General features: G+C 44.3%; 1 protein-coding gene across 2 annotated transcripts in view; it reads right to left on the bottom strand.

Annotated features, from left to right (window-relative positions):
• The window catches only part of Cramp1 (cramped chromatin regulator 1), a 60,018-nt gene that overhangs the window by 13,612 nt on the left and 18,732 nt on the right, over positions 1-27,674 (bottom strand). For both annotated transcript variants that reach the window (XM_075941525.1, XM_075941526.1), the window contains exons 4-14: positions 26,047-26,200; positions 21,376-21,459; positions 19,296-19,344; positions 11,107-11,192; positions 10,607-10,730; positions 9,202-9,283; positions 7,480-8,655; positions 5,037-5,214; positions 3,148-3,329; positions 2,987-3,061; positions 387-468 (exon numbers count right to left, since the gene is read on the bottom strand). In XM_075941525.1, the coding sequence (XP_075797640.1) occupies positions 387-468; positions 2,987-3,061; positions 3,148-3,329; positions 5,037-5,214; positions 7,480-8,655; positions 9,202-9,283; positions 10,607-10,730; positions 11,107-11,192; positions 19,296-19,344; positions 21,376-21,459; positions 26,047-26,200 (2,272 nt within the window). The remainder of the gene's footprint in view (positions 1-386; positions 469-2,986; positions 3,062-3,147; positions 3,330-5,036; positions 5,215-7,479; positions 8,656-9,201; positions 9,284-10,606; positions 10,731-11,106; positions 11,193-19,295; positions 19,345-21,375; positions 21,460-26,046; positions 26,201-27,674) is intronic.

Below are 27,674 nucleotides of genomic sequence, written 5' to 3'. Positions count from 1 at the left end.
ACAAAGACAACAGAGCACACCTCTAAAGAAGGTACACTCGCCAGGCAGTGATGGCACACACCTTTAACCCCAACACTTGGAAAGAGGCAAGTGGATGTGAGTTTGAGGCCAGCCTGGTCTACTGACTTTCAAGACAGTTATGGCTACAGCTACAAAAAGAAACCCTGTCTCAGGGAGAAAAAAAAAAAGGTACACTCCACTCCAGCCACTGGCAGTGTTCTCGGCCACAATGGCAGTCAGGCCCAACACAGGGTACACTAAGTATATGCTCATAGAATGAGCACAGGTATGCAAGAAATGTTACACCAGTAACAATGCAACCCCACACCTATAGTCCACAGTGAGGCATATTCAGGGAAAGCTATCCCAGGAATGCCTGGTCTTACCAGCTATAGGAGAATTAGACAGGATGGAGAAGGAACACACATTGTGGGACTGGTTTTCAGAAGGTCTAGGGAGCAGCGTCCTCTGTTGAGAAAAAAATGCGCATAGTAAAGGTGGAAGACATCAGTGTCAAAAAAGATGACTCTACAAAGACCTTTCCCGAGGAAAACTGAAGATCATCAGAAGGATTTAGTTCAAAACTAGAATGTTCTTAACTTGGCTGGAAGGCAGATATGGGTATCTGTTAACAACCATGGGGTAGGTAGGCTGATAGGGCTCAATGCTGAGCATTTTGGTGGGCAGGATGGAGAAAGTTAAGGGACTGCTTGTATCGAGAGGCACTGAGAGTCAAGAGATGATCATTTCCAGGTCTCAGGTCACGTTCCTGCAGGTGAACAAAAGGTCCCGATGTACTTGTAAGAACCTGTTCAGCCAAGAAGAACCTGCGCTGACCACTGATGCTGCTAACCGTGTAACATTTACAAGATCTGTCAGTCACATTGGATCAGGACACAACTGAGTCTGGCATAGAGGTGATATTCTCTGTTTATATCTAAAGTACTCGGGTTGCCTTAAGACCCTGTCTCATGCATGATCTCCCAGGATGCTGGCAAACAGCAGAGACCAGAAAGAGCTGGAGATAACAGTGTGACCAACTTACTAACAACTCTGCATACTCTCGAGGCTCACCATACCTCATTCGAGAGGCTGAGAGGCAGTACTCAGTAAGTTTTTTCCATAAAGGAACAGTCAGAATGCTTTGGGGCTATTCTTGCCCCTGATCTTATGGTAGGAAAGCAGTCACGGAGAGTTGTGGATGTAACTGACTATGGCTCTATGTAAACGAAGCTTTAATGATTTACAAAAATATTAAGTGGAAAAGACCACATACTGTACAATCCCACCTGAGGAAATACTCAGGATAGGGAAGTCCAAAGAGATAGGTGGGCTGGCAGTTGGCAATGAGACTTCTGAGTGATGAGAATATTCTATGAAATGACCAAGGGGGAGGGAAATGGGAGGCTGAGAGGAGGTGGAAACTTGTTTTTTTTTCTCATTTTCTCAATAAAAAAAAGATTTAAAAAAAAAAAAAGAAAGAGAGAAATGACCAAGAGCTGGTAACACTCCACATCTACACTAAACCCTGTCTAAATGTGTACCTTAAATGAGTGAGTTTTATGATATATACATATGTGTGTGTATGTGTGTGTAAATAATAAAAAAAGGATGGGGTTGGGGAGATGCTCAGGGAGTAAGCACTTGCCATGCATGTATGACACAGGAACTCAAATCCCCAGCACCCACATATCAGGAGGGCATGTTGACTCCGGATTGCAGGAGGCAGAGACAAGAGATCCCCTAAGCAAGCTGGCTAGCTAGACCAGCAGAATTTATGAGCCCTGACTGAGTTCAAGTGAGAAGTCTTGACACTCGATATATAAGGTGGCAAGCCATTAATAGGCAGACATTTGCTATCAACCTCTGGCCTTCACATGCACAGACCTATACATTACACTGTGCCACCACACACTCATTCAGAAAACAAACAGACCGGGTTTATCATGGGGTTTAGTTTAATATTCAGATGCTGAATTTAGCAGTTACAGAATGTCTACCAACTCATGAAGTAGTTTTCTAATTCTGGGACAAAGATTAAAGAACTGAAGTTAAATTGAGGACTAAGGGAGCATGAGCAAAAATTAAAAAGTTTAGAATGCATACATACCACCCATGCAATGCTCCTTTGTTTTGTAACATGGTCTTCCCTGTAGCCACTATGCTCAGCATACTTCTTATTTATAAATAAACTAATCTCAAGAAAGAAAAATATTTTCTTTAAAATTTTAAAATTATGTTCACTTATTTAGTGTGTAGACATATCATGACCTGAGTGTAGAGGTCAGAAAACAACTTTTACAAGTCGGATTTTTTCTTCTAAAGTGTGGGTTCTAAGGATGGAACTAGGATTGTAAGACTTAGTGGCAAGTACTTTTACCCACTAAGCCACCGCACCAGACCCAGAGAAAAAGATTCCTAAGAGACTAACAAAAGGAAACTGGTCTATTCATGTCTTCCAAAAACTACATCCATTCACAAATTCCTATGGCTACATTATCACAGCCTTACTTCCCTTATCTGTCATCTATAAGTGCTGCTGTCTTCTTTCTTGAGTGCCTTCTACATCCTGTGTGCCATGGCTGGTGGATGGCACTTGTAGGCTGTCCTATCACTTATTACAGTTCTACAAATGCCCGCTTCTGCCAGCCCAACTCCTGCCTCCTGACTGTTTTAAACCCAAGCTCTAACAGCTCCTGGAGATACTCCAGTTTGAACACTCGTGACCCGGAACCCTAGCCTGGTACGTAAATCATTTTCAATGCTAATCCAACTCTACCTTTATTTATATAGTACCAGTAAATTATTTGTTCATGGCTCTATTTTTTCTATTAATAAAAAAGACAAGGGCAAGAATTTTCTGTTTCACTTTGAAAACCAAAGATGTAAGAAAACAGCATCTCCTGGTAAGTTCATCAGCAGCTAGAGTATGGACCTGACAGACACAATGCAGATGCGTACGTAGACTCCATCAATGCTCCCTCACCTGGACCACCAGTGGCTTTCGTAAGTGGCGTTTGCGTAGTTTCTTGGGCTTTGGTGAGAAGAAGTCTGACTGTATCTAAGGGAGAAAGAACATGAGTCCTAAAACAGGCACTCTAACCACGAAGCAGACCACAGCCGCCCCCCTTGTGCTCCAGCACTCACGCTGATGGAGTCCAGGTGCTGCCTAAAAGTCAGTTCTGCCTCCTTACTGGGAGAGAAGAGCTTCCCATGTCGACTATTGGGTGGCAAAGTTGTTGGTACAGCAAAGAGGCCACCGTCTGAGTCACCGCTTCCTGTGCTGGAGGAACCAGCTACCAAGAGAGGCCTTGGGGGATTCCTTAAACCTGGAACAGAAGGGAGAATTATGAGCTGACACTTACATCCATCCCCTCCAGGGCAAAGGCAATCCACTAGGAAGTAAACCAGGAAAGAAAGCAGACAATTTTCAGCTGCCTATACTTTATCTAGTAAAGTCCTGCCTTGCTTCCTTTGATTCGTGACCCCACTTTACAGGGACTATAGGTCTCTTGAATAAAAGCACATTATCACTGTTCTATGATCAAGAGAGAAAGGGCAGGACAACTAACCAAGACTTGAGAGCTACAGGACCTTGGGACATTCCTAGCTGACCAAAAGAAAGCGGACTCTCTGCAGAGATTAGTTAGCAACATACTCAGTGTCCATCTTGTCTTTATAGCAACTCAACTCGGTGTGGCTGCAGTAGAGCGAGAGTGTGGCTGTGTGCCTGCGCAGCTATTTGTGTGACACAGGTAATCAGAACAAGTAGGCTATAGCTACACACTACTGACACCTGGTTTTAAAATCTCTTATTTTGCAGAAAACAGCCCCAATGATAACAGGACAGAAAGTATTTATTGTATAATAACCCTGTTGAAATTCCATCACGGTAGTATTGCTACAAAGCACCTTCATGGTTCATGGCTTGGTATGGGCCACACATAGTACACATTTCTGGAAGTTCAGGACCCTGGGCCTTATAATCCTCAATCAGACAGAGAATGTTAGAGGACATTTATAATTTTACTGGAAGGCAAAAGAAGCATCATGAGCTGCTACCTGGCCTACTTCAAGACCAGGCCTTCATCTCAGGGATTAGCGGCTTGGGCTTTGCTGATGCAGCCCCTTAAAGCATAAGAAAGAGGAAGAGAAAACAAAAAACAAGCAACTGCAAGATCTGTCCTCCAAATTCACAGCCTTGAGGTCCACATTGGAAGGACTATCAGGCAAACAGTCTTCAGTGGAAGGCTGCTCACAAAAAAGTCAAGAGATATTGTAAAGCCATCAATGTTCTTGAATGAAAACAGTATTATTAAAGAACTGTTAACCTGACAGGATACTATATTTGTCTGGCCAAAAGAATTACTGTTATCTTTGGCATACCAATGTAGTTTCCTTACAACAGAGGTAAAATAGTTTCAGTAGGTCAATCAAACAAAATTGATGCCCTGGGAAATAAATGGGGCAGCCATGCTTATCTTGGGGTTTTATGTACCCATTAAGAGAATTATTTTTTTTTCCTTAGGGTCTGGGGTGGTATCTCAGCAGCAAAGTGATTGCCTAACATGTATGATGCCCTGAGTTCCATCCTTAGTACCACAAAATAAACCAAAATTATTTCTCAGAAAATTTAAAGGTATACTAAGAAGCAGGTTACTTCATTTTTCATTTCGGATACAGCCACCATGCCCATTAATAGAAGACTGCTTTATTTGAATATTTTGGAGGTAAAGAAAATTAAGTCACTACAGAATTAAGAACTAGTCTACCTTAATAGCTTTAAGCCACTCAGTAGATTATGAAGGTTTTTCATGCAAAATTTCCAATGTTACCAGACCAATCAAGACTATCCTACACTCTGCTTATCACATGAACTAGGAAATGTCCTTTATGACATTTCCCTGTGTTCATCATCCCCAATGGAAGTGATCCTCTGCCTCTGCTATGCCCACTAGACCATGGTTGGTAGACAACAGGATCATGTGTTCAGTTCAGATACAGTACCAACGACATCAGGATTCCCTGAAGCATACCTGGGGAACAAGGTGCAGAACCAGATGGGAAAGTCTTGCTGCTTCGGAGGGCAGATGGGTTTCGAGAGCAGCGGGGACTCCGAGAGTTGATGGTCACTACCTTCCCTGGGGGGGATGTGGACTGTTCCTCCTGGGTGGGCCTGACTGAGGCTGTTGATGCTGTGTTTGCTTCAAAAGCCTGGAAAGACACCAGGTTTGAGGTTCAAAGACTCAGCTCAAGAAAAATGGCTCTATCACAAACATCCTAAGGACATCCATTTCTATGGTGGCAAAAAACAAAATAAAACCCAACCCACTTTGGAACAGAATGCCCCAAAGTCACAATTTGCAAATTTAGCATATTACTTCATTATTTTTCTAAAGATTTACTTTTATTGTACATGAGTGCACACAGCTGTGGATAGTATTCCTTACTGAAATGGTGTCTCATCCTGTAGCCTAACTTGGCTGGCATGTATCTACTAAGTTGCCCAGGCTGACCTCAAACTTCTGGTTTAGAAGATCTGACTTAGTCTTCCAAGTGTTAGGACCACAAGCATTAACTACAACTGACTAATTCTAACTCTCCAGTGATTTGAAATCACTAAGCAAGGTGTGGACATACTTTAATCCCAGTACTCTGAGGCAAAGGCAGGCAGATCTATGGGAATTTGAGGCCAACATGATCTACAGAATGCGTTCCAAGCCAGACATCCTGGGCTGTATAGTGAAAAAAACAAAACAAAACACATGACAAACTTTAGCAATTGGAAGGAAAAAGAGAGGAGGAAAGTTACAAATCCCCAGGGAGTGAGAAGAATAGTTAGAGCAACTCACTGCTTTCCTCGGGAGATCCTAGCCTATCTCCACTGCCAAAATGTAGTGGACAGAACAGACAAGCAGCTCCACAGCAGAGAGGACAGGGACCAGCAGAACAGTTATGGTACAGGGAAGATGTACTGGTAAGTGACAAAGGTTTGTCTTTTTAAGAAGCCATGGCGAAAAGACTTCCTAAGACAATCATGTTAACTCCTACTACTGTGAGCCCTAAGGAGGAAACAGATTCAGTGTCCAGGCCCCTTTAAAGGGATGGCTTCAGGGCCAGGGAGACAGCTCAGCAGACAAAGGCACTTGACTCACAAACCTGAGTTTATTTGATTCCCTAAAACCATGTAAACAGCTGGATGTGAAGGCACACATGTGTGATCCCCTACGAGACAGAATATAGGGGACAGAATAGACCAGAAGCTCACAGGATTACCAGCTGGAGAAGTGAAGTGCAGTGACAGAAAAAAACAAGGGATTCTGTCTCAAAACAGGGAGGAAAACTAATTCCTGAAAAGCTGTCCTCTGACCTCCATGTGTGCCCCATGCATTTGAACACCCACATTTTCACATACAAACTGATAGCAGAAAAATAGATGGCTTCGAGTCCTAGGGCTTCACAAAGGCATTCCATCTCTTGTTGCTGTTCCTCTTCTGGTGGCCTCACCTCTTCAGAGAGACCTGGTTAGATGCCCAAATTCTGAACTCCTCCCAGAAGCAGCCACACTGTCTCACTAGGGTTACGTCACAACAGTTCCTCTACAGCTCTGCCCACGCCCATCGCCAACCTCTCCCTGCATCTTCTGACCTCTACATTCTGGGAATAGTAGTATTCCCACCACAGACTGAGCATTTCAGGTGACTCTGGCCGTTTCCTGAGTCTCAGGACTCTTGTTTGCCATAGCTCTGCCAGGCAGAAAAAGGGGAACAAAGAACAGATGACCTGTCTCTGACCTATGGTCTTGAGTTTCAACAGAGCCCATTAAGTCACTATGGGGGTTCCTATCATTCACAACCTCTCCTCCCTCAACCCCTAGCAATATCTGTCCTTTCTGTTCTCCTTCATCACTACCGTCTGTTGTTTTGTTTTTAAGTCCAGCCTGGCCTCAAACTAAGTATTCCTTTCTGAGTTTCTACAACAGTGGGATGTATAGACAGATGATGTGTTCAGGCGTGTGCCTGAGCCCTGTAACCTTTTTCTAACAAGGTCTCAGTGGTGTTGAGGCTGTCAGCCAGGAGCCTACTTGGGCGTCTCAGCAGTGATTCCGGTTCGTCACTTTCCATAATATTGTTCCAAACTGCCTCACTTACCTTCCAGTGGAAATCGAGACTAGAACCTCTCACTTTCCCACTGACTCAAAGGTCTGCCCTGGCCTCCTCTCCTTGAGAAGTAGACCATACCACCTATCTCCACAGAAGGCCATCTGTGTAGTCACAGCTTAATTCCATAACCCTGCTGCTGGGTCTATTTAGAGGTTAGGTCCATCATGCTGAATTGTAGACCTTCAATAGCCCTGGCATGGGGTATAGGACCTACAGTCCTGGTGACTATGTTACCTTTGGAATCCTGAGGAGTCATGCTTGACACACATGCTCACCTTAAACTACTCAGTGTCCTGGGCTAATCTAAATCACTCACCATCTTGGGGTGGACCTCAGTGGAGATGAGCCTCAAGAGGCAGTTCAGGAGGCGCTGCTGGTGGAGGGCTGAAGGCGGAGAGTGGGGTAGAGCAGTCTGACCCTGTGCTGTGGGCACCTGGCTCTCAGGGCCCAGCACAGCCAGCCAGTCATACTCTAGCTGCAGCTTGCTCGGCTTGCCCATCATGAGGTAGACTTCAGCCAGCGTGAGGCTCTCAGAGGTCTGCAAGTTCCAGCCCTCTTCACGCAGCTGTTGGGCCAGTTGGCTGGCAGGGACTTCCTTTGAAGGCCTGGCAACAGGCTGTCCTTGAGATAACAGAGGTTCTGAGGGGCTCCCTTTCTCCTGAGACTCTTCAGGAGATACATCTGCCAGCTCTTTAGTACAAATATCTGGCAGAAGCCTGGGCTCAAGTTGAGGATCGGTGCCAGTTTGAGGGTCTGGGCCAGGGGGACCGTTGTCTGCAACCTCTCTGCTGCTGGGCATAAGTGCCTCTGGGGAAGCAACCATGCCAAGAAGAGGGTGCTCTCTCCCAGACTGTGTGTCTGTACAGCGGCACTGCTCTGGGATGATGAGATCCTGGCAAGACTTCAGGTATCGGGGAAAGGGGTCAAGGAGTGAGAGTTCATCTTCCAAGTCTGGGGGCTGGCCACATGAACATGGCAGGGCCCTAGATTCTTGAATGGGGCTCTCCCCACCCACAGCAAGGGCTGATAGTGAGGTCTTCTCAAGCTGTGGGCCAGAGTCCTGGTGCCCATGAGGAGGCCTGTCAGGGGCATCTGAGCTGTTCATACTTGGAGCTGTCCCCTCTCCAGGAGCACTCTCAGGGGAACTCTCCCCTGAACTCTGTGAAGCATCTGCATTAGGAAGAAGCCGCCCCCCACCCTTGGCTTCAGCACTGCCCCTCTGGCACTTCACCTGGCCCCGGGCTATTCCCTGACCACTCTGGATGCCCAGGATCTGGGCTGGAGGCAGCGAGTGCGTGTCCTTGGTACCCTGCTTGCACCGGCCACCCTCTTGCCAGTGTACAGTGCAGAAGGCCTTGGAGTGTACCACACGGGCCACACCCGGCAGTGGTGTCAGCGTACAGTTCTCGCCTGGGAACAAGTGCAGTGCCACCTTCTCCTGGGTCTGTGCTGTGCTTGAGCCCTGCAGCTGCCTCTCCTCAAGTGTCTTCCGCTGGGCACACTGTCAAGGAGCAACTCCAAACAACTACACTGTGATCAAGGTCCTCTTCAGTGGAGAGCTATGGATTTCAGACTAGGGCCGTCTTTCCTAGCAGCCCCACGTACCCCTTGATATTCCTGAGGCTCACCTAGGAACTTTTCTCAGGCTACTACCAGACTGAACTGGTCCAAGTGTTCAGTGTATTCAGGAAACTCACACCTGATGAGACACTATTCCTGAAAACAGGTAGGGTTAGCAACCTACCAAGGACACAAAGGAGGCTGTGACGTGTGTACATCATCCCACCCAATCTACTGATGGAGTGACTTTGGCAACGTCTCACAGAACAGACAGTTGGCCACTCAAAACATGGAGAGGTGGCTGGGACTGAATACACTCAGGGCAAGTTGGTCAAAGGCAGGATTTACACATAACCCAAGAGTGTTGGACTCGCATGGGGACCCGTAGCAATGACAGGAATTAGGGATCACAAGACCTCATTCCCAAGCAGGAATAGCTGGCAGGTTTGGAGGATCTGCTTCAACTGGAAAAAGATACAATTCGTACTTCATGGAGTGCCCACTTCTGCTTCAAGAACTCAATGAGGCTAGAGACTTTTCGATGTAGCTCCACAATCATCCTACGAAACAAAAAACAAGGTTAGAGCAGGAAAGTCAGTCTTGGAATTAGCTCTAATGACTGCCTGTACCAAAACCACATGATAGGTAAGTAGGTACTGGAAAGGTAAGATCCACAAGATCTTCAGCTCCTATTCTTAAATATAAATTCTGTTTGCAGCTGGACTGTGACTGAAAAAGCATGGGATAAAATCGGACTCTCTGAATATGGAGGACAATGAGGGCTGCTGAGAAGCCAAGGACAATGGCACTGGGTTTTGATCCTACTTCATGTCCTGGCTTTGTGGGAGCCTAGCCAGTTTGGATGTTCTCCTTCCTAGACCAGGATGGAGGGGAGAGGACTTTGGACTTTTCACAGGGCAGGAAACCCTGACTGCTCTTCAGACTGGAGAGGGAGGGGAGAGGAGGAGTGGGGGGTGGGGGAGAAGGGTGGGGGGAGGGGGAGGCTGGGAGGAGGCGGAAATTTTTTTTTCTCAATTAAAAAAAAAAAAACACAGAGAGAGGTCTAAGAACCCTTTTCAATTTGAGTGCTTGGCTAGTGTGTGAGCACTGAAACCATCAGTGCTCGTTGCCTTCAAGAGTGGAGGTATGTAGTTACCCCTAATTTGCCCTAAGAAAATAAAACACACACATAGATGAGATTAAGCACTGATATGTGCTATAAAGCAGATGAGCCTCAGAACAGTAAGCCATTGAGAGATGCCAGATAGAGCAGATTCCTGTGGTTACAGTAACATTAATGTCCAGAAGAAGCAAATCCACAAGAATAAAAAGCAGTTGGAAGAGAGACAAGTGCTGGAGAAAGTAATGGCTAACAGGCACATGGGATGAAGAAAACATTCTGGAAGTCAACTGAGATAAAGGTTGTACAACACGGTGAACATACCAAGTGCCACTTAACTATAAACATTCAAGTGGTGAAGAGCTCATTCAATGTTGTATGAATTTTACTTCAACTAAACAAACTGTAAACAGGAAATGGACCAAAGGTATGGCAGTGCTTTGTTAATTAGCCACAAATCTTCAGGGAATCAGAGATAAGGAAATATATGGGTTTTACAGGTAAGATGAAGATTCTGCAGGCACTCACAATCATATTTTCTTACTTGGACAAAGAACTTTGCCTGGTAGAATTACAATTCAGGATCTCAAAACTACCCTCCAACTCAGAGCATTCTCATGACATCGTCACCTCCATACCTTGTCCTCATATGATGTCAGGGCACTGTGCAAAAGCTATTTCTCTAGGATACCCTGAGTGAAACTGAAACACCAAACCCTCACGTCCTGCCTGTCATGGGGCCCTTCCTCATGCTAAATGTCACCTGAGACGTGGGTTCTGGGCCAGGCTCTGTACTCGTGCCCAGGCGTGGTTGTTCCGTGGTTGTAGCTCTACAGGAACTTTCAGAGGTAAGCGCACTGGCTTCTGGTCCTCTTCATCACTTAGACCTGAAGAAAGGAGACCATGAAAGTCCAATGCAGACAAACCTCAAGGTAGAAAACAAAACACTTTGCCAGAATATCACAGGGAAATGAGAACTTGAACAAAGGAGAACAGAGGAACCCTAGCAAGGGTCAAACTCAACATGGTGGACTGTGTAGTTACAAAGGCAGAACTATGGGTAGGCTACCAAGTGGTCTCCTCAGAGTATTAACCCAATGTCAGAAAGTTGCCGTGGATTCTTAGTAGACACATGGAAGTCACTTTAAGAACAGTCTACTCACAGGAGAAGGTTAAACAGAGTAAGTCAAAAAGTACAATAGCTTGCCTATCAAAACATCCATAGAAGCTTCAACACATGCCATCCCTTCCCCTGCCACCTACCGTCTGGATCGCAGAGTTTCTTCAGGGCCCGACACATGGGTGCCTTGATCCGCAGATTTCTCCCTTTATAACGTACTGTGGTGGCGCTGGGAATAGAATTTGAAGCAATACTGAGGACTTTGTGAGTGTGGTAAGCAGGAAGACCTGCTAAGCACCCATTCCTATGCTGTTGATCACATCAGATAGTAGGCATCTGCTACTTTCCTGAACAAGGGACACATGGTGCTCCAAGCATGACTACTGAACGTCACACACAGCCAGGCTCACTGTTGAGGAGCTTCTCTGCTCACCCCATCTCCAAGCATTCCTCCACCTTAGAGCCGTATAACAGAAACTCCAGAGCCACTTCTATATGTCTTCCACATGACCCGCCCACCCACCTTTACACGACTTCTTGTGAACTACTCGTGACCAATTTGCCACAGCAGTGTAATCCCATCCCCCTGCGATCCATACAGCAGAGTAAGGTGTCAGAGCCCAAACTCAAGTCCTTAGGCTAGCCAAGGTCTGTCTGTTGGAGCTGCAGTAGATTAGCAATTATATACATTATTGAAATACTGTTTTGCTACTGATACAAAGGTGAAAGCTCCTTCAAAAACAAAACAAGAGAAAAACAAAGCCCACAGGTGGAAAACTTTCAAAGCACTAAGTATAGGTAGCTGGTTTTCAGACAGGGATTGAACAGTATGAACATGACCAAAGGCCAAGAATGATCAGTTTGGCTCCTGAGTTTCCACTGCTTTGAATTTAAAAAGAACAAATGATGCACTTTGGATCCAGATTAAAGCAGATCCAGGTTGAAGAAAAGGCTCTGGTCAACCACCTAAAGGTAAAGAAAGGAATGCATGTTTGGGTTTTACAACATGTTCAAACTATCACTTTATGTCTTTTTGCTTTCACCTACTTTTATTGTTGTTAGCCAGGGTCTCACTGTGTAGCTCTGGCTGTCCTTGAACTCAGAGATCTGCTTGCCTCTGCCTCCTGCTGGGATTAAATACCTGTGTGGGAAACCCGCCCCCCACTTTTTTTTTACTGACCTATTCTCAGCTGTAAGCATGCTAGTTATGAGAGCAGCTTCTATCCTATTTAGTTTCTAAGATGTATGTAGGAAAGTGACAGGGTAATTAATATACACGAGATGATTCTAAAGATGTGGAAGAGATGATACACTCATACTAGTACAGATTCATATTCGTATCTAAGTGTTTATTCATGTAAATTTCCTAAGGAAAGTTTTAATTGTGAGGAAGGAGATGGGCTTATTTATTTATTTATTTATTTACTTTTAGACAGGGTTTCTCAGTGTAGCCCTTGCTGTCCTGGAACTCACTCGGTAGACCAGGCTGGCCTCAAACTGACAAGAGATCCACCTGCCTCTGCCTCCCAAGTGCTATGAATAAAAGTGTGTGCCACTACTGCCCGGCTGATTTTACATGTTCACACTATCTTAAAAAGATGTATTCTAGCTGGGCAGTGATGGCGCATGCTTTTAATGCCAGCACTCAGGAGGCAGAGGCAGGTGAATCTGTGAGTTCAAGGCCAGCCTGGTCTTCAAAGTGAATTCCAGGACAGTCAGAACTGTTACACAAAGAAATCCTGTCTTGAAAAACAAACAAAAATGTATTCATTCAGAATGTACTTATACTATATTTGTATAATTTAAAAAATGTTGTTCTAACATAATGCTGCTTAAATCAGAGATAAGAATCTAAACTATAATGTTAAGCAGAACAAGCACAAGAAAGGTTCTGTTGATATGATACTTGATTAAAAGAGCAACTCAAGGGGGCCAGAGAGATGGCTCAGCAATTAAGAGCACTGGCTGCTCTTCCAGAGGACCTGGGTTCAATTCCCAGCACCCGCATGGGTGCTCACAACTGTCTATAACTTCAGTTCTAGGGGATCCGACACCTCCACACAGAGTATATACAGGTAAAACACCAGTGCATATTAAATAATTTTTTTTAAAAAAGAGCAACTCAAATGTATACATGTAAAGCAGGAGACACTAGGGCTAAAGTCAGGGGGAAAGCGCTGTACCACAGACCTCGTAAGAACAAAGTGTGTCCTGAAAAGGAATATGGCTCACGTTTTAGCATTATGAAGTCTCAGAACCCTGCATAGTGGTTTCAAGTTGGCTCCAAACACGGTAAGGCTTTCAGCAAGTACTCATAAGACAATTCAAACAGTGAGGTCTCTCTCATATGGCAGGTGGGCACAATCACTCAACACAGAAAACTTAGTAACTCCTCATGATATGGCAGCTACAATATCATCCATTCATCCTTCCCATGCACATCTATTTACTTATCCAAGCCATCTATTTACCTACCCACCATACACTAACCCATGCTACCCACTCATAAATGTATCTACCGACTCATCTGCCCATGCTTTCTCTCACTCATCTGTATTCCATCTATTAATCTAGCCGTACATACATGTTCATTCTTCCATCTGTCTACCCCCTATTGGCACATTCATCCATCTACCCATCTATCTGCCTTTCATTCATTCATTCATCTGTGTAAACATTTATCTATCCCTCTACCAGCCATTCTTCTATCTACTCATTCATTTGCTCAACTGTCTTCTTAAATATCTTTTCATCAATTCTAACTATCCCCCTACCTATCACCTCATCTGTCTTTTGCACCCCATATGCACCCATCCACCCAAGGACCAAACTACCTCCGTAAGCTAGACACCAAAATGCAGAGCTAAGAATAAGAAAGTCTGACTAATGGGACAAGAAGAGTCCAAGAAGAAGGCTGCCACCCCTTACCCACTTTCTATTTGGGTAATTGGATAATTCACAGAGAATAAGTCTCTAAACAACCACACATTCAAGTAACTCAAAATTACTGAACTACCTTACAGCAGATGAAACACACTGATGAAAAGTGATACAGCACTAACAGTGATGCTGGAGTAGGGACACAGAGGGGAACCAGAAAGAATATTCTAAAGAGAGTAATAAAACATGAAGGCGTCAAGTTTTCAAAGAGCCAACAAAGAGCCTTGCAGGGGAATGGGCTTTAAAAACAAAATGGGCATAAACATGCATGCATACACACCTGTACAAAGATGTAGAAACAACAACAACAGCAACAAAAACTCATGCTCAATGTCATTGATTGTCAAAGAAATACAATTCAAAGCAATTTCATATCAAGTAGAACTTTTTGAAGTCCTTGGGAGCCCCTGGGCTGGGCTTTGGAAGACACATCTCTTCTGAGGGGATGCCCAGGTGAGATGAAAACCCATGCTCACAAAACAGACTCATGGTTTAGCCTTGGAGTCAATTCTTCAAAAACATTAAAAACAAAACAAAACAAAAAACAACAACTAAATTACCCAGTATCGCTCCACAAAACAAAAAAGAAAACAAAAACACAGATCAACAGACAGGTATGCTCGTGCTACTAACTCCACTGGGCAGGGAAAGGCAATGAGTTGTTTGAGCTCTGTACAATGCCTGACAATGTCCTCTGAAAAGAAAGGCATTATAGAAAGTGGCACTATCGTTGCCTGGGGTTAGACATGGACTAGACATTCCCTGCCATGATGTTCTTGTTAAACTCAGAGCCATGAATGGAGGATGCTAATCTAAATAGGCTGTGTACTGGTTGACTCCAACCAGATGATGAAGGAAGAGACAAACAGACAGCAGATAAAGTTGTTTTTTTTTTTTGTTTTTTTAGGACAGAGAAAGTACTCCAAATAAGATCGTAATGGTAGGAAGGAGGTGTCTCACTGTACAACTGTCCAACCTTAAACATGTCTGACATAATATAAAGCACAATCAATAACTTACCTCTTCACAGCCAAAGGAATGATTTACCCGGCACAAGTGGCTTTCCTGATTTGCTTCCTCTAGCTTCTAGAAATACCTGAAGACCACTAAAACCCTGTGCAAGCATCAGGACAAGGTTTGTCCCAACCCTCCAGGACTTAGACCCAAACTTGGCTTCGCCTCTTTAGCTACTTTAGTCACTGCAATTCCTTCCTTTGCACCTTGTGTACCCTTAGCCTAAACACCATACCCCAGAAAGCTGTCTCTAGATGTTAAGGTAGGATCCTTCCTGGGATCTACTCACAGCTATTTCAACGTAATGTTCTACAGATACATACATGCACACAGGCACAGAAAAGGGTTCGTTAATTGTAGATCTGCCACAGCAGCCTCCACTCCAGCACCCACCCTCTCATGACAGCACACAATCACTTAGACGTTTCCAACGGATGAGCACAATGTACAAACTTTTTGCCTCGACTCGCTCAGAGGTTCAGACAGAAATGTACACACAAGCTATCAGAATACCATGGTATATTGTGGGACAGTATCAGGTGAGGGGTACATCAAGTAAAAGATGCCTTTCAGTTTCCCTGGTGCTGCTCAGAAGTTTCTCAGGGTCTTACCTAGGACATGGGCCTACCCAGCAATCAGTGTTTCCTCTCCTTGCCACAAGCTGCAACTCATGTTGACAAGAACACTCACCCCATCTACACCTAGAACCTGCTATAATCATCTGCTCCATCTGTTCCAGATAGGTGCTGTGGTAGGACCTTGTTAAAAAACAATAACAACGAAAACAAACTAACAAAAACCAAATCACCTATCCAGAGTGGTCATCTGCTCAGCAGGCATACAGGAACACAGGCCCAGGAGCTTTGAGGCTGCAGTGCCACCATCATTTCCAATTTGATTCTCCAAGAATCAGGGATGCATGTGTAAACAGCATCAAAAGTTGTGCCTGACAGCATACTTCAACACTGGCACACCTACCCACCTGCTATCTATGAGTATAAAGCAATCTCCAGCTTCCTGATCTAAAGTTACCTTGACCATTTGTCCCTACGAGACCTTCTACATTTGTTTCCTTTTTCTTTGTCAGTACTGAGGATCAAACCCAGGGCCTCATACATGCTAGGGAAATGTCTCTTGTTCCTTACCCTGAAATCTATTGCTTAGATGTTTCCTGGAGCATACCTGTTAGATACTGAGTGGCAAGAGCCTGTGGCTAATGAAGATATACCACTGGCCTACCCCCAATACTGAGCCTGCCTTTCCATATGTCCTATCTCATGCTTTGTTCAGGAAACAAAGCAAAGGGCCTGAAACAAATAGTTTCACTCAGTGAATTTTGAAATAAAATCAGGAAAGATCAAATCACAGAGGTTTACTAGGCCCCTCAATGGATACTTCTCACCTACTGATAAAACCATAACAATGATCACCTCAGCCCGTGAGCTGAAGTCTTCCCCAAAAAAGCTCCTGTAACAAACAACTGCTCAGTCTTGCAAAAAAGTCAGGTGGTGGTGGCGCACACCTTAAATCCCAGCACTCGGGTGGCAGAGACAGGTGGATTTCTGTGAGTTCAAGGCCAGTCTGGTCTGGTCTACAGAGTTAGTTCCAGGACAGCCAGGGCTACACACAGAAGAAACCTTGCCTCAAAAACCACCACCAACAACAAAAACAACAAAAGTGCAAAACGGAAGGAAGGTTAGACTCTGAGTCCCAGATGGGGACACAGAGCAAGTCAATCCCACCTCTTAATCCCCCAATAAACAGAGCTGGTAGTCCCACCTTCTGATGGCTTCTGACTATATAAGATATATCAAGGAACTTTACTGGTATTTAAGGGCACCCAGCGGTCTTGGCAGATCACAGTGCTCTTCTACAGTGATTCAATCCTATCAGGTCTGGGTTGCTCATGAAAATTAAGGTTATGTGGCGGCAGTGGTGGCGCACACCTTTAATCCCAGCACTCAGGAGGCAGGGGCAGGCAGATCTGTGAGTTCAAGGCCAGCCTGGTCTACAAGAGCTAGTTCCAGGGGAGGCTCCAAAGCTACAGAGAAACCCTGTCTTGAAAACAAAAACAAACAAACAAAAAAAAAAAAGAAAAGAAAAAGAAAGAAAATTAAGGCTTACAGATGCAGAGATCCACAGCCAAAAACAGGGCCGAGCTTCCTGAGTCCAGCTGAAGAGAAGGACATGTGATTATATAATAAGCAAGGAGGGGTCAAGATTATGGTGGAAGAATCCAGAGACAGCTAATCTGAGTTAATGTGAGCTCATGGACTTTGGACCGACAGCTGGAGAGCATACATGGGATTGACCTAGGCCCTCATGTACGTAGGTGACAGTTATGTGGCTTGGTCTGTTGGTGGGGCCCCTAGCAGAGCGATCAGGACCTGTCCCTGACATATGAACTGGCTTTTTGGAACCTATTCCCCATGCTGGGATGCCTTGCCCAGTCTTGATGCAGTGGGAGGAGTTTGGTCCTGCCTCATCTTGATATGCCATGCTTTTCTGACTCCCATGGGAGGCCTACCTTTCTGAAAGGAGGAGTGGATGGAGGGGGTAGGGAATGAGAAGAGAGAAAGGAAACTATGGTAGGCATGTAAAATAAATAATATAAATTTTAAAAAATTATACATACACACACACACACACACACACACACACACACACACACACACAAATCCAGTGCCAGAAAGGACCTACAGCTGAAACCTAGATGCTCACATCAACATGTTATAATGTCTAAAAGTCAAAGTTCAGGTCTGTGGGAGAGAGACAAGAGAGAAGTAGTAGAGATTTGGGGAGGTCATACCTCAGGATACATAAAAACTGTTGTGTCCACAGTAGCTAGAAAAGTATGAATGACAAAGCAGACCAAACGTTTAAGGTTCAGGTAATGGGCTGGGCCTGAGAGGGAGAACAGAGATAGACAGAGGACACGGCTTTCACAAGGGCCCCAAACTAGATAAGGAGCCCTCACAAGCATCTTGCAGTGTAGCAGAGCAGCAGGAGCAGCAGGACACCTCAGAACAGAGTTCTGGAGCAGCCAAGAGGGAACTACAGAGTGGGTATGGAACTGGAGAGGGGCGTGGGTAACAACATGTTACTGACCTACATACCAACTCAAGACAGAAGAACACAAGAGGACTCATGAGGATTAAAATGCTAACTCTGTCATTCAAGCCAGCTGTGCAGTCCACGGAGGAAACCTGAAGACAAGGCAGTCAGTATGCTTGCTATCTCCATACTCAACCCTGATGCAGATGGCATCTTTGGAAAAGAAAAGGTCAAAAACATTGGGCTGAAAAGACTTTGGTGGCTTGTGACACTGTATAACATATAAACTCTGGAAATCGGGGGAGTCAGATTAAATGTTGAAAGCCAAGACAGTCCACCTGAAGCAGCCAAGAAGCCAACACATCCAAATCTTAAGAAAAGAGAAATCGAGGCTAGGCCAACTGTACACAGTCACAGGCAAGGGATGGCACAAGGATCATCTGTGGGAACAAAACACATGCCTAAGCCGGGCGGTGGTGGCACATGCCTTTAATCCCAGCACTCGGGAGGCAGAGGCAGGCGGATCTCTGTGAGTTCGAGGCCAGCATGGACTACAAGAGCTAGTTCCAGGACAGGAACCAAAAAGCTATGGAGAAACCCTGTCTCGAAAATCAAAAAAAAAAAAACAAAAACAAAACAAAACAAAACAAAACAACCCACATGCCTAAGGACGGGAAGAAGTTTTAATTCTATGGGTCCTGACCAAGACATTGGAGAGCTTGTTAGAAGGCTGAGCAGATTAAAACACCTGCCCTGTGTCCTAATTAATGTTTTTATGAACCTAACACAACCAAGGGTCAAGAGGAAACGTGAGCTAAAGAACAGTCCACATCAGATTGGCTGGTGGTTTTATCTGTGAGTAACTGTCTTCATCGATAATGGAAATGTGAGGGCCCAGCCAGCTGTGGGCAGACTCGTTCCTCAGCAGGTGGGCCTGGGCTGTATAAGAGGCTAGGGAGCAAGCCAGCAAGCACCATTCCTCCATGGTTTCTGCTTCAGTTTCAGCCCTGGCTCCCATCAGTGATGAACTGTGATCTTAAAGCATAAGCAAAATCAACCCTTTCCTCCTCTAAATGGCTTTTGGTCATGGTATCTATCAGAGCAACAGAAAGCAAATTATAACACTGCACAATCTGATGACCCGAGTTTAATGTGGACACCACAGTAGAACTGACTGCTGAAAGCGGTCTTCTGCTCTCCACACAAGCACTGTAACACATGTCAGCACTCACATACAATATGCACACGAATAAAATTACGAAAAAAACAGCACATATTTCAACCTCTGTAGTTCAATGAATGAACAGCATATACTTGTACTTACCCAACCTGAATGAGTTCATTCAACTTTGTTGCATTCTTGTCATCCATGCCTTTAAATGTAAAGAAAAATAAATGAGGCCATGGGGTAGTTAGACATAAACAATAACAAATTTCCTATTATTGCCTTTCACGTAGATGCCAGATCTTGATAATGAATGTTCTTCATCAAACAGAATCTGCACCTGCAGTAAAGTTGGCCAGTACCTTGTCTGTCACAGACAGCCTCTTTCTAACCATTGTCTCAAAGATCTAATGTGCTTCCTGTATGGCTAACCTCTTCTTCTAGGAATCATCCGTGATAGTCTGGTACTATTGAACCACAGCTCTCAATGCTGCCCGAAAACTGCATCCTTCAGGCATCTCACTGGGTCCTGGGCCTTCTTTCCCTGCTGGTTGTATGTGGACTCTCAGGAATATAATTTGAATGGCAAGGCCAGCTAAACGATAATTCTAATGCCCTAGTTTCTGTCCACATCACTGTCCTAAAGATGTCTTCACAGGAAAGCAAAAATTAAAAAGGTAACAAGAGCCTAGGCCCTGGGTATGCACTGTAAAATCCTCAACAGTACTGACTGACTGACTGAGTAACAGTGGGACCATACTCACTCACCCAGGCAGAGAACCAAAGACAAGAATGCAATTGTAAAACCAGGCAGAAATGTACTGTACCTTTAAGGACTTAAAGGACTTTTTATCATAGACAGTGCAGGACAGACATTAGATCAGTTATAAACATGATCAAAGAAGAAAAAGAAACAAACCAAATAAAAACAAAAGCAGTCAAATCAGAATTCTACTCTGATAAACTTTTAAGAATGAAAACAGAGCTGGGCTTGATGGCACAAGTCTTTAATTCCAGCACTCAAGAGGCAGAAGCATATGGATCTCTGTGAGTACGAGGCCAACCTGGTCTACAAAGTGAATTCCAGGACATAATCAGGGATACACAGAAAAGACCTGTGTCGAAAAACCATAAAAGAATGAAAACAAAATGAAGGCTTTTCAGTGAACAGTAAGTGAAAGGATTCAAAGCTGGACAACTGCACCACAGAAAGTAAAGAAAGCTCTCACTCTGAAGAGAAGAGCCCAGGTAAGGAGGAAGATCACTGGGAAAAGCAAATGCAGGTATGTTTTTGCAAGAGCCAGGCACACCATGGCCCTTAGATGGACACTAACCAACCCCTCCAGTACCACCACAAACACATGAAAAAATGGAGTACTAACGACTTTAAGTCAAGGAGACCCAGTCTTGTCTGAACAGGGACACTGGAGCTCAGATATGCAGGAGAAGAGGGGTCAAGGAAGAGGAAAGCCAGGGCAAGAACAAAGTTCTGCAGCACTGTGTCTAGCAGGTTCTACATGAGATGCTTAGGGGTGAGGAGGCCAAACAAACTAGGCAGGACCTTATGAGACATGTCCTGGAAGAAACAGGAAGAGGGGAGAGGAAGGGGGGAAAGTGAGAAGTCCTGGACTTTACATCTAGCAGATGCCTGAGCTGGTGAGGTGAGGACAGACAGTCTTGGGCTGTAGTCAGGCTAGGACCTTTGGAGATCCAGCCAGAACTTAGGCTCCTGTCAATACTGGCTCAGCTAGGCAATCATGGCAGAAAAAAAGCAATGCAACCACCATATACATGCAGGTAGCTTTGCATATGGGGAAGTAGTCCTGGACAAAACTTGACCATCACTTAGAGATGTTCTAAAGACTTTGACTATAGGCAGGAAGTTAGCAGGATACTGTACACTTTGATAGGGTTGAAATGACTCAGAACAATCATGACAAGTGGTGCGTGGAAGTGTCTGGTCCAGGTCAGAGTGCTGGTCTTCAGAGTGTGGTATAAGGATGTACAGTGAAATGGCAATGAGGAAAAACGATCTTGTGTGTGTAAGCCTATATGAAAAGCATAAGCAAACATTAATAAATGGTAGAGGAGGCCAGGGAATGGTCACTCTATCTTTTTTCAGCTTTTCTGTTGTCAAAAAACATTTCAACATAAAAGTTGGAGAGAAAACAGGCATTCCTGTACACTAAAAGTCAACAGTGACAAGGACTAGAACGATGCAAACAGCAGCAGTACTCACAACCCCCGATCTTCTTTCGTAGCTCTCCATAGCAGATCAGACCATAGAGTTCCTGGGATGATTTCTTTAGCCCTCGAGAGAACACTGGAAGATAAAGGGACAGATGTTAGGCAGGAGAAACAGAGACATCATAGGGTACAGCTTGTTTGTACAAGAACACTAGAAGCACACTCTCCAGAGGCTGAGACTAATCACATGTGGATCGAGGCACCTTGGCCATATAGTTGCTGACCTCTGTAGAAACTGGCAAAAAGCATATAGTAGGAGCAGTGTTGTTTTACTCCAAGTAAAAATATAAAAAATAAGGGGTGAGGTCAAACATTAGTCCTGACAGGCAGAGCAAATGTTTCCTGGAGAAGAAAATTGCTTAATTGACAAGGAGTATTCTCAGAGAAAAGAAAGAACTGAATGGCCAACACAATCACACCTTATGGCACAGAGTTCCCCAAGTACAGGTGAGCCATCACCCTGAACTCCGAAAACTCACCTTCCCACTTGCCTATGCCCTCCCCAGGTGCCAACAGATATATATTCAACAAGTCCCTGCTAACATCCATCCTTCTAATGTCACCAATAGGTGTCCCCTTTATTTAGGAAGAAAACAATCAGGGATATCACTCAATATGGAACCACAGGACTGTTGTGTAAGACTTCACAGGCTCCTTTCAGAAGATGAAATGGACAAAAGTTACACTTTTGCCTGTCCCCTCCTGCATCTTGTTCCTCAGGTGCTTTAGCCTAGAGCCACCCTGTACAACCCCAGTACACAGAGAACAGCAGAGCATACCTGGGGGGCTCAAGGCTCTTGAACCTGGCAAGAGGAGAATGACCCCTCTGAGCTAGCCACTGTTTTCAAAAGATACTTTACATTAAAGAACACTGGAGGCACTGTCAGGTCATCTCACAGAGCAGAGACAAATGTCCCCTGCAAAATCTCTCAACTGTTTTCTCTAGTTCTCTTCTCAGAGACGACTTCTAGACATTAACATTCAGCTTGTACAACAGGAAATGAATATACTAGTATGATGGAGGTGGGTCTTGTATCTTATCTGTTGCTTTCATTGGTTAACTAATAAAGAAAACTGCTTGGCCTGCTAGGACAGAAAATTAGGTAGGCGGAGTAGACAGAACAGAATGCTGGGAGAAAGAAGCCCAGTGAAGGAGTCGCCATGATTCTCCCACTCCAGACAGATGCAGGTTAAGATCTTACCGGTAAGCTACCACCTCGTGGTGCTACACAGAATATTAGAAATGGGTTAGATCAATATGTAAGAGCTAGCCAATAAGAGGTTATAACCAATGGGCCAGGCAGTGTTTAAAAGAATACAGTTTCCGTGTAATTATTTCGGGGCATAAGCTAGCCGTGCGGAGCTAGGCGGGAACGCAGCCCGCTGCCGCTCATATTACAACACTAGTACAATTCTGGAACATGGACTAGCTCAAAACTCTGACTTTCCTAAAATACTAGGGTTGACCAATCCTGAAGGTTTTCCTGAGGACAAAAACCCAAGACCATGTCGGATTCTCAAAAGGAATCTAAGATCTTGACGGATAACAAAAGTATGGCCCATAGAGCTGGGCGGTGGTGGCACACACCTTTAAACCCAGCACTTGGGAGGCAGAGGCAGGTGGATCTCTGAGTTTGAGACCAGCTTGGCCTACATAATGAACTCCGGGAAAGCCAGAGCTACAGAAAAATCCTGTCTCAAAAAGACAAAACAAAAACAAAGCAAAGATGGGGAGGGCTAGAAAGATGGATCAGAGGTTAAGAGCACTGGCTGTTCTTCCAGAGGTCCTGAGGTCAATTCCCAGCAACCACATGGTGGCTCACAACCATCTGTAATCAGATCTGGTGCCCTCTTCTGGGCTACAAACATACATATATACAGGCAGAACATTGTATATTGAATAAATAAATAAATCTTAAAAAGAAAAGAAAAAGTCCCTTCATATGTGATGACTATGCAGTCAAAAGCACAGAGGAAGGAAGACAGGAGGGAAACTGGGTCTCCACACAGGGAAGTGAAAGAAACAGTCTGCTATGATCCTACAATGTGTTGAAGCCTCTATCCCTTACCCCTGATGGGATAGAGAGCTAAAATGATGCTGCCAGGAGCCTGAGGTACTTGGGGTCAGGAGGTGGTTTTGCAGAGAAAGGTAACAGAAAAGAAACATCAGCTTTGTATACTTTGCAATACTAACCCAAGAAAAAAATTCTTAGACTTAGTAGACCTGGGGGAGGAACATCTATGTTTTAGGGCCATGGACAGCATCCGAGTTTGTATCATCCACAATGCCTGAAGGTAGAGATTGGTGAACAAACCAGACACATTCTATCATCACACAAGGTACAACTTGAACCACAACAATCTTTCAACCCTAACTCCTTAGTCATCTCACTGGGGAGACTTTTCAAGAGCAGCTGGAGTAAACCTTTTGTCTTGGAATGATTTTCAGAATTTACAATGAGCTCCAACAAGAAAAGAAAAAGTACATAAACAATATATCTGGAAGGTACAGATGTTTCACATGAATGAAGACAGCCTTGGATCTCAGGGGACTGGACTAGTGCTGAAATATGTATGGTGATATATTATTTGTGTTTTAATAAATAAAGCTTGTCTGAAGTTTAGAGGGCAAATACAAAGCAGCCATACTAGTCAGCCATACGGGTCAGGGAGTGGTAGCGCACACCTTTAATCCCAGGACTCAGGAGACAGAGGCAGACAAATCTCTGCTAGTTTAAGGCCACCCTTGGTTATACAAGATTGAATCTGTCTAAAAGAGAAACAGAGTTCACAAAAAGGTGATCCCAGCATTTGGGATTACATGCCTTTAATCCCAGCACTAGGGAGGTGAGACAGGAGCGATATTGGCTGGGTGCAGAGAGGAATAAAGGGGTAAGAGACAGGAGCTAAGTGGAATGTGGAGTGTGGGGTGTGAAGTCCTCAGGATTCGTGGAGGCAGGATCTTGCCCATTTTTAGTCTGAGGTAGAAGTAAGAGCCAGTGGCTGGCTGCTTTGCTTTTCTGATATTCAGAATGAACCCTAATTATCTTTTTATTATTCATGCTACAGATAAACAAACAAACCAGTTATGAAACACACAGCAGTGTTGGTAACTGAAAAGGACAAAATGGGGTTGACTTGAAGTCTGTGGGAAAATCTTACATTGATGGTTGTATGAATTCTGGAAGCTAACAAACAGGTATCAACAATATCCTGAGATTAACTGGGAGATGATCCCAGGTGTGGAGACTGACAATCTAATCACAGGGGTCTCTAGGATGAACAGACCAGAGGAGAAAGGGTGTGTGACACTCAGAGCTCTGCTCTGCAGTCAGATGGGGAATCAGTCAGTGTCTTTTAAAGCTATAGTAACATGATGCACATAGTAGCCAAAGTATCGTGACCTGGTAAAGAGCACACCACAAAAATGGTAAAGATCAGGGGTGTCAAAGGCCAAAATGAAGGCATAGGCAGGGATCAGAAGTAGGAGCAATGTGGCCACAGCTATACATTAGTGATTCCTAGGTCAAAAACTTTACTATCTGGAAAATTAAAAGTGAGTATTAGAAGGAAGGATCTCTAGAATAAGTCCACTATAGAAAGTGCAGAAATGAAAGGCAGAATAGAGCAGGCTGGGACCGAATGAGTGCCAGAGGAGACTCCAGAACATGGAGGAAGGAGGTGGCTAACTTTTATGGGGAGAGACAATTGATTAGACCATCAGCTGAAGAGGTAGTCAACCAAGGGCACTTTTAGCCAGAAATGAGACCAACAGCTAAGGATGATCTAATCATGTCCCCAAAGATGAACCGAACTGTGCAAATCTTGACTGTAACACGGATGATCAGAGCACTGGCAAAGTCAGCATCCACCCCAGCAGATCAGCACAATTCAGGTTTTCTTGTGCATCCACAGCTCAACTTATCTCAATACCCCAACTCATAGGGGAGGGACCCAGAACCTTTGCTGTGAGGCAGTTTCCTTCCAGGTAAAAATCTTCCTCCACCTTGAAGAGAAACTTCTTGACACATAAGATGTAAAGAAGTGAACAACCAGATAGTCTAGCACAGCATGTTTACAACAGGACGTTCTAGAGGAAGGTAACAAACATACTTCCTGCGGGGAAGCTCCATTAAGACAGGAAGTAAACAACTCAAAATATTTCTAGCAAGTACCTGAAATTGACCAGATGCAAAAGTATATAAGCAGTAAAGACTACTAAGAATTACTCTTAGACTAATCAAGCTGTAAAGAACTCTCAGTAAAGCCTAGTTGCCTTGAAGAAGTAGAGACCAGCAAAGCTGCCTCAACAAGGCTCAGGCCAACTGAGCCACCTTGGAAGAACACTTTTCCAACCTACTGAGGTGAATGCAGGGTGTGCAGGCACACATGCACACACACAAACACACAGATGTTGAAACACACCAAAAAACCCAACTCAAACAGCAGGAAGGCCCCTGTACCACAGGTGCGGGCAGCTTCCTCACAGTTAAGTTGAACCAACAGCCTCTGGGTATGCCACCAAGCAAAGCATTAGGAGGCAAGTCCTATAGTGAGCAGCTAAGTGAGGATGGTATCACAAAGAGAGGACATTGGGTGTTTGCCTGAAAAGAACCAACTCTGCCTAGTGGTCTCCCAGAGACTGAGTCTACAGAACACTCACCATTGTCAAAGTCAATGTACTTGGTAATCTTGTGCCAGGTGCGGTAGTAGAAATGCCGGACCTGCTCTTTGTTCTTCACCATGCTTGCAGGTTTGCCCTTTTTCTTGTATTTTAGAGCAATATTGTTCTGAATGGCTTCAAAGTCTTTTCCATGCTAGAAAACAAAAATTCCACAATAAAAGCACAGCAGTTAAAAATAAAACATTATTATTTTAATGATATAGGCATCGTCAAGAATCAAAGAGTGACCAGCTATGTACAAGATGGTTGTCCTTCAAGGTACTTCTGCACATATAAACTTCAACTTTACTTCCTTAGAATCTCAAGTTTTACTTAGAATAAAGCAGCAATAGAACTCAGGGACAGAACTATCCCTGTCCATGGACAACACCAGAGGCAAGGGCTTTGCCATTTTTTGAGTGTGCTCTCTAAGTTCATATTGTAGATGTGATGGCATTAAAAGACAGGCTTTTTTTAAAAAAATATTTTATTTATTTATTATGTATACAATATTTTGTCTGTGTGTCTGCCTGCAGGCCAGAAGAGGGCATCAGATCTCATTTCAGATGGCACCATGTGGTTGCTGAGAATTGAACTCAGGACCTCTGGAAGAGCAGGCCATGCTCTTAACCACTGAGCCATCTCTCCAGCCCCAAAAGACAGGTTTGCAAGAGATAATTCCTTCTGGTGACAATAAGGCCCTTATAAAAGGAGCTTTAGGAAGCATTCTGCTAGCTTGTGTTCTGCCATGAGAGGACACAGCATTTCTTCTTGCTAAGATATAAAAATAAGGTGCCACTATGGGCTAGGGATATAGTTCAATCACAAAACACATACGGCCCTGGGTTCAATCTCTAGTGGAGAGAGAAGAGAGATTTCAGTTTTGTGCATGTTGTGGCAGCATAAAACAAACTAAATTAGCCGAAAAGCAAAAAAGGCATAAGGCTTATCACTGGGACAAACAGCTTGATCTTGGGTAACCCTTAAGGGACCATGAGGGAAACATGCAAACAGTAGGACACCATAGGAAGAGAGGTCAGGCTGCCACCACAGAGCATCTTAGAATAAAAGAATGGGTTATAGAAAGTGTCATCAAACAGAATTGGCAAATACAAACCCTGGGAATAGATCCAAACAGAAGGCATTCTGACCATACCTCAGGGTCAACCCTTCCTAGAAGGCCTCCTTCAAAATCAGGGTGTGTTTGAAATTTGAGACTGTAACTTGTGTTCCTGTGTTTTTTCTTTTTTAAAAAATTTAAATAACATTTTTATTTTATTTATTTTACATAGCAACCAGTTTCCTCTCCTTCCTCTCTTCGCAATCTGTCCTTTTTCCCATCTACCCCCCTCCCCATCTACTCTTCCTCCATCTCCGTTCAGAAAAGGACAGGCTTGTTTCTTTATATGATATAGAGAAGCAGCTATCTGGTAGAAAATGATATAGTCAGAAGTACTGAGAGGACAATATGGCAATAGCACTCCTGAGCCTAGATATCTATCTATCTATCTATCTATCTATCTATCTATCTATCTATCTATCTATCTCTCTTTATGGAGAATACAGGCGTTCTGCAAAATGGCTAATTCCAGGGCTGTGCAGGGTGTGTGCCAGATGAGTGTGGAACA

This window comes from Microtus pennsylvanicus, chromosome 11, assembly GCF_037038515.1.
Source record: "Microtus pennsylvanicus isolate mMicPen1 chromosome 11, mMicPen1.hap1, whole genome shotgun sequence".
Lineage (NCBI taxonomy): Eukaryota > Metazoa > Chordata > Mammalia > Rodentia > Cricetidae > Microtus > Microtus pennsylvanicus.
The sequence above is the reverse complement of the archived record's forward strand: the minus strand, read 5'-3'. Positions and strand labels throughout refer to the sequence as shown.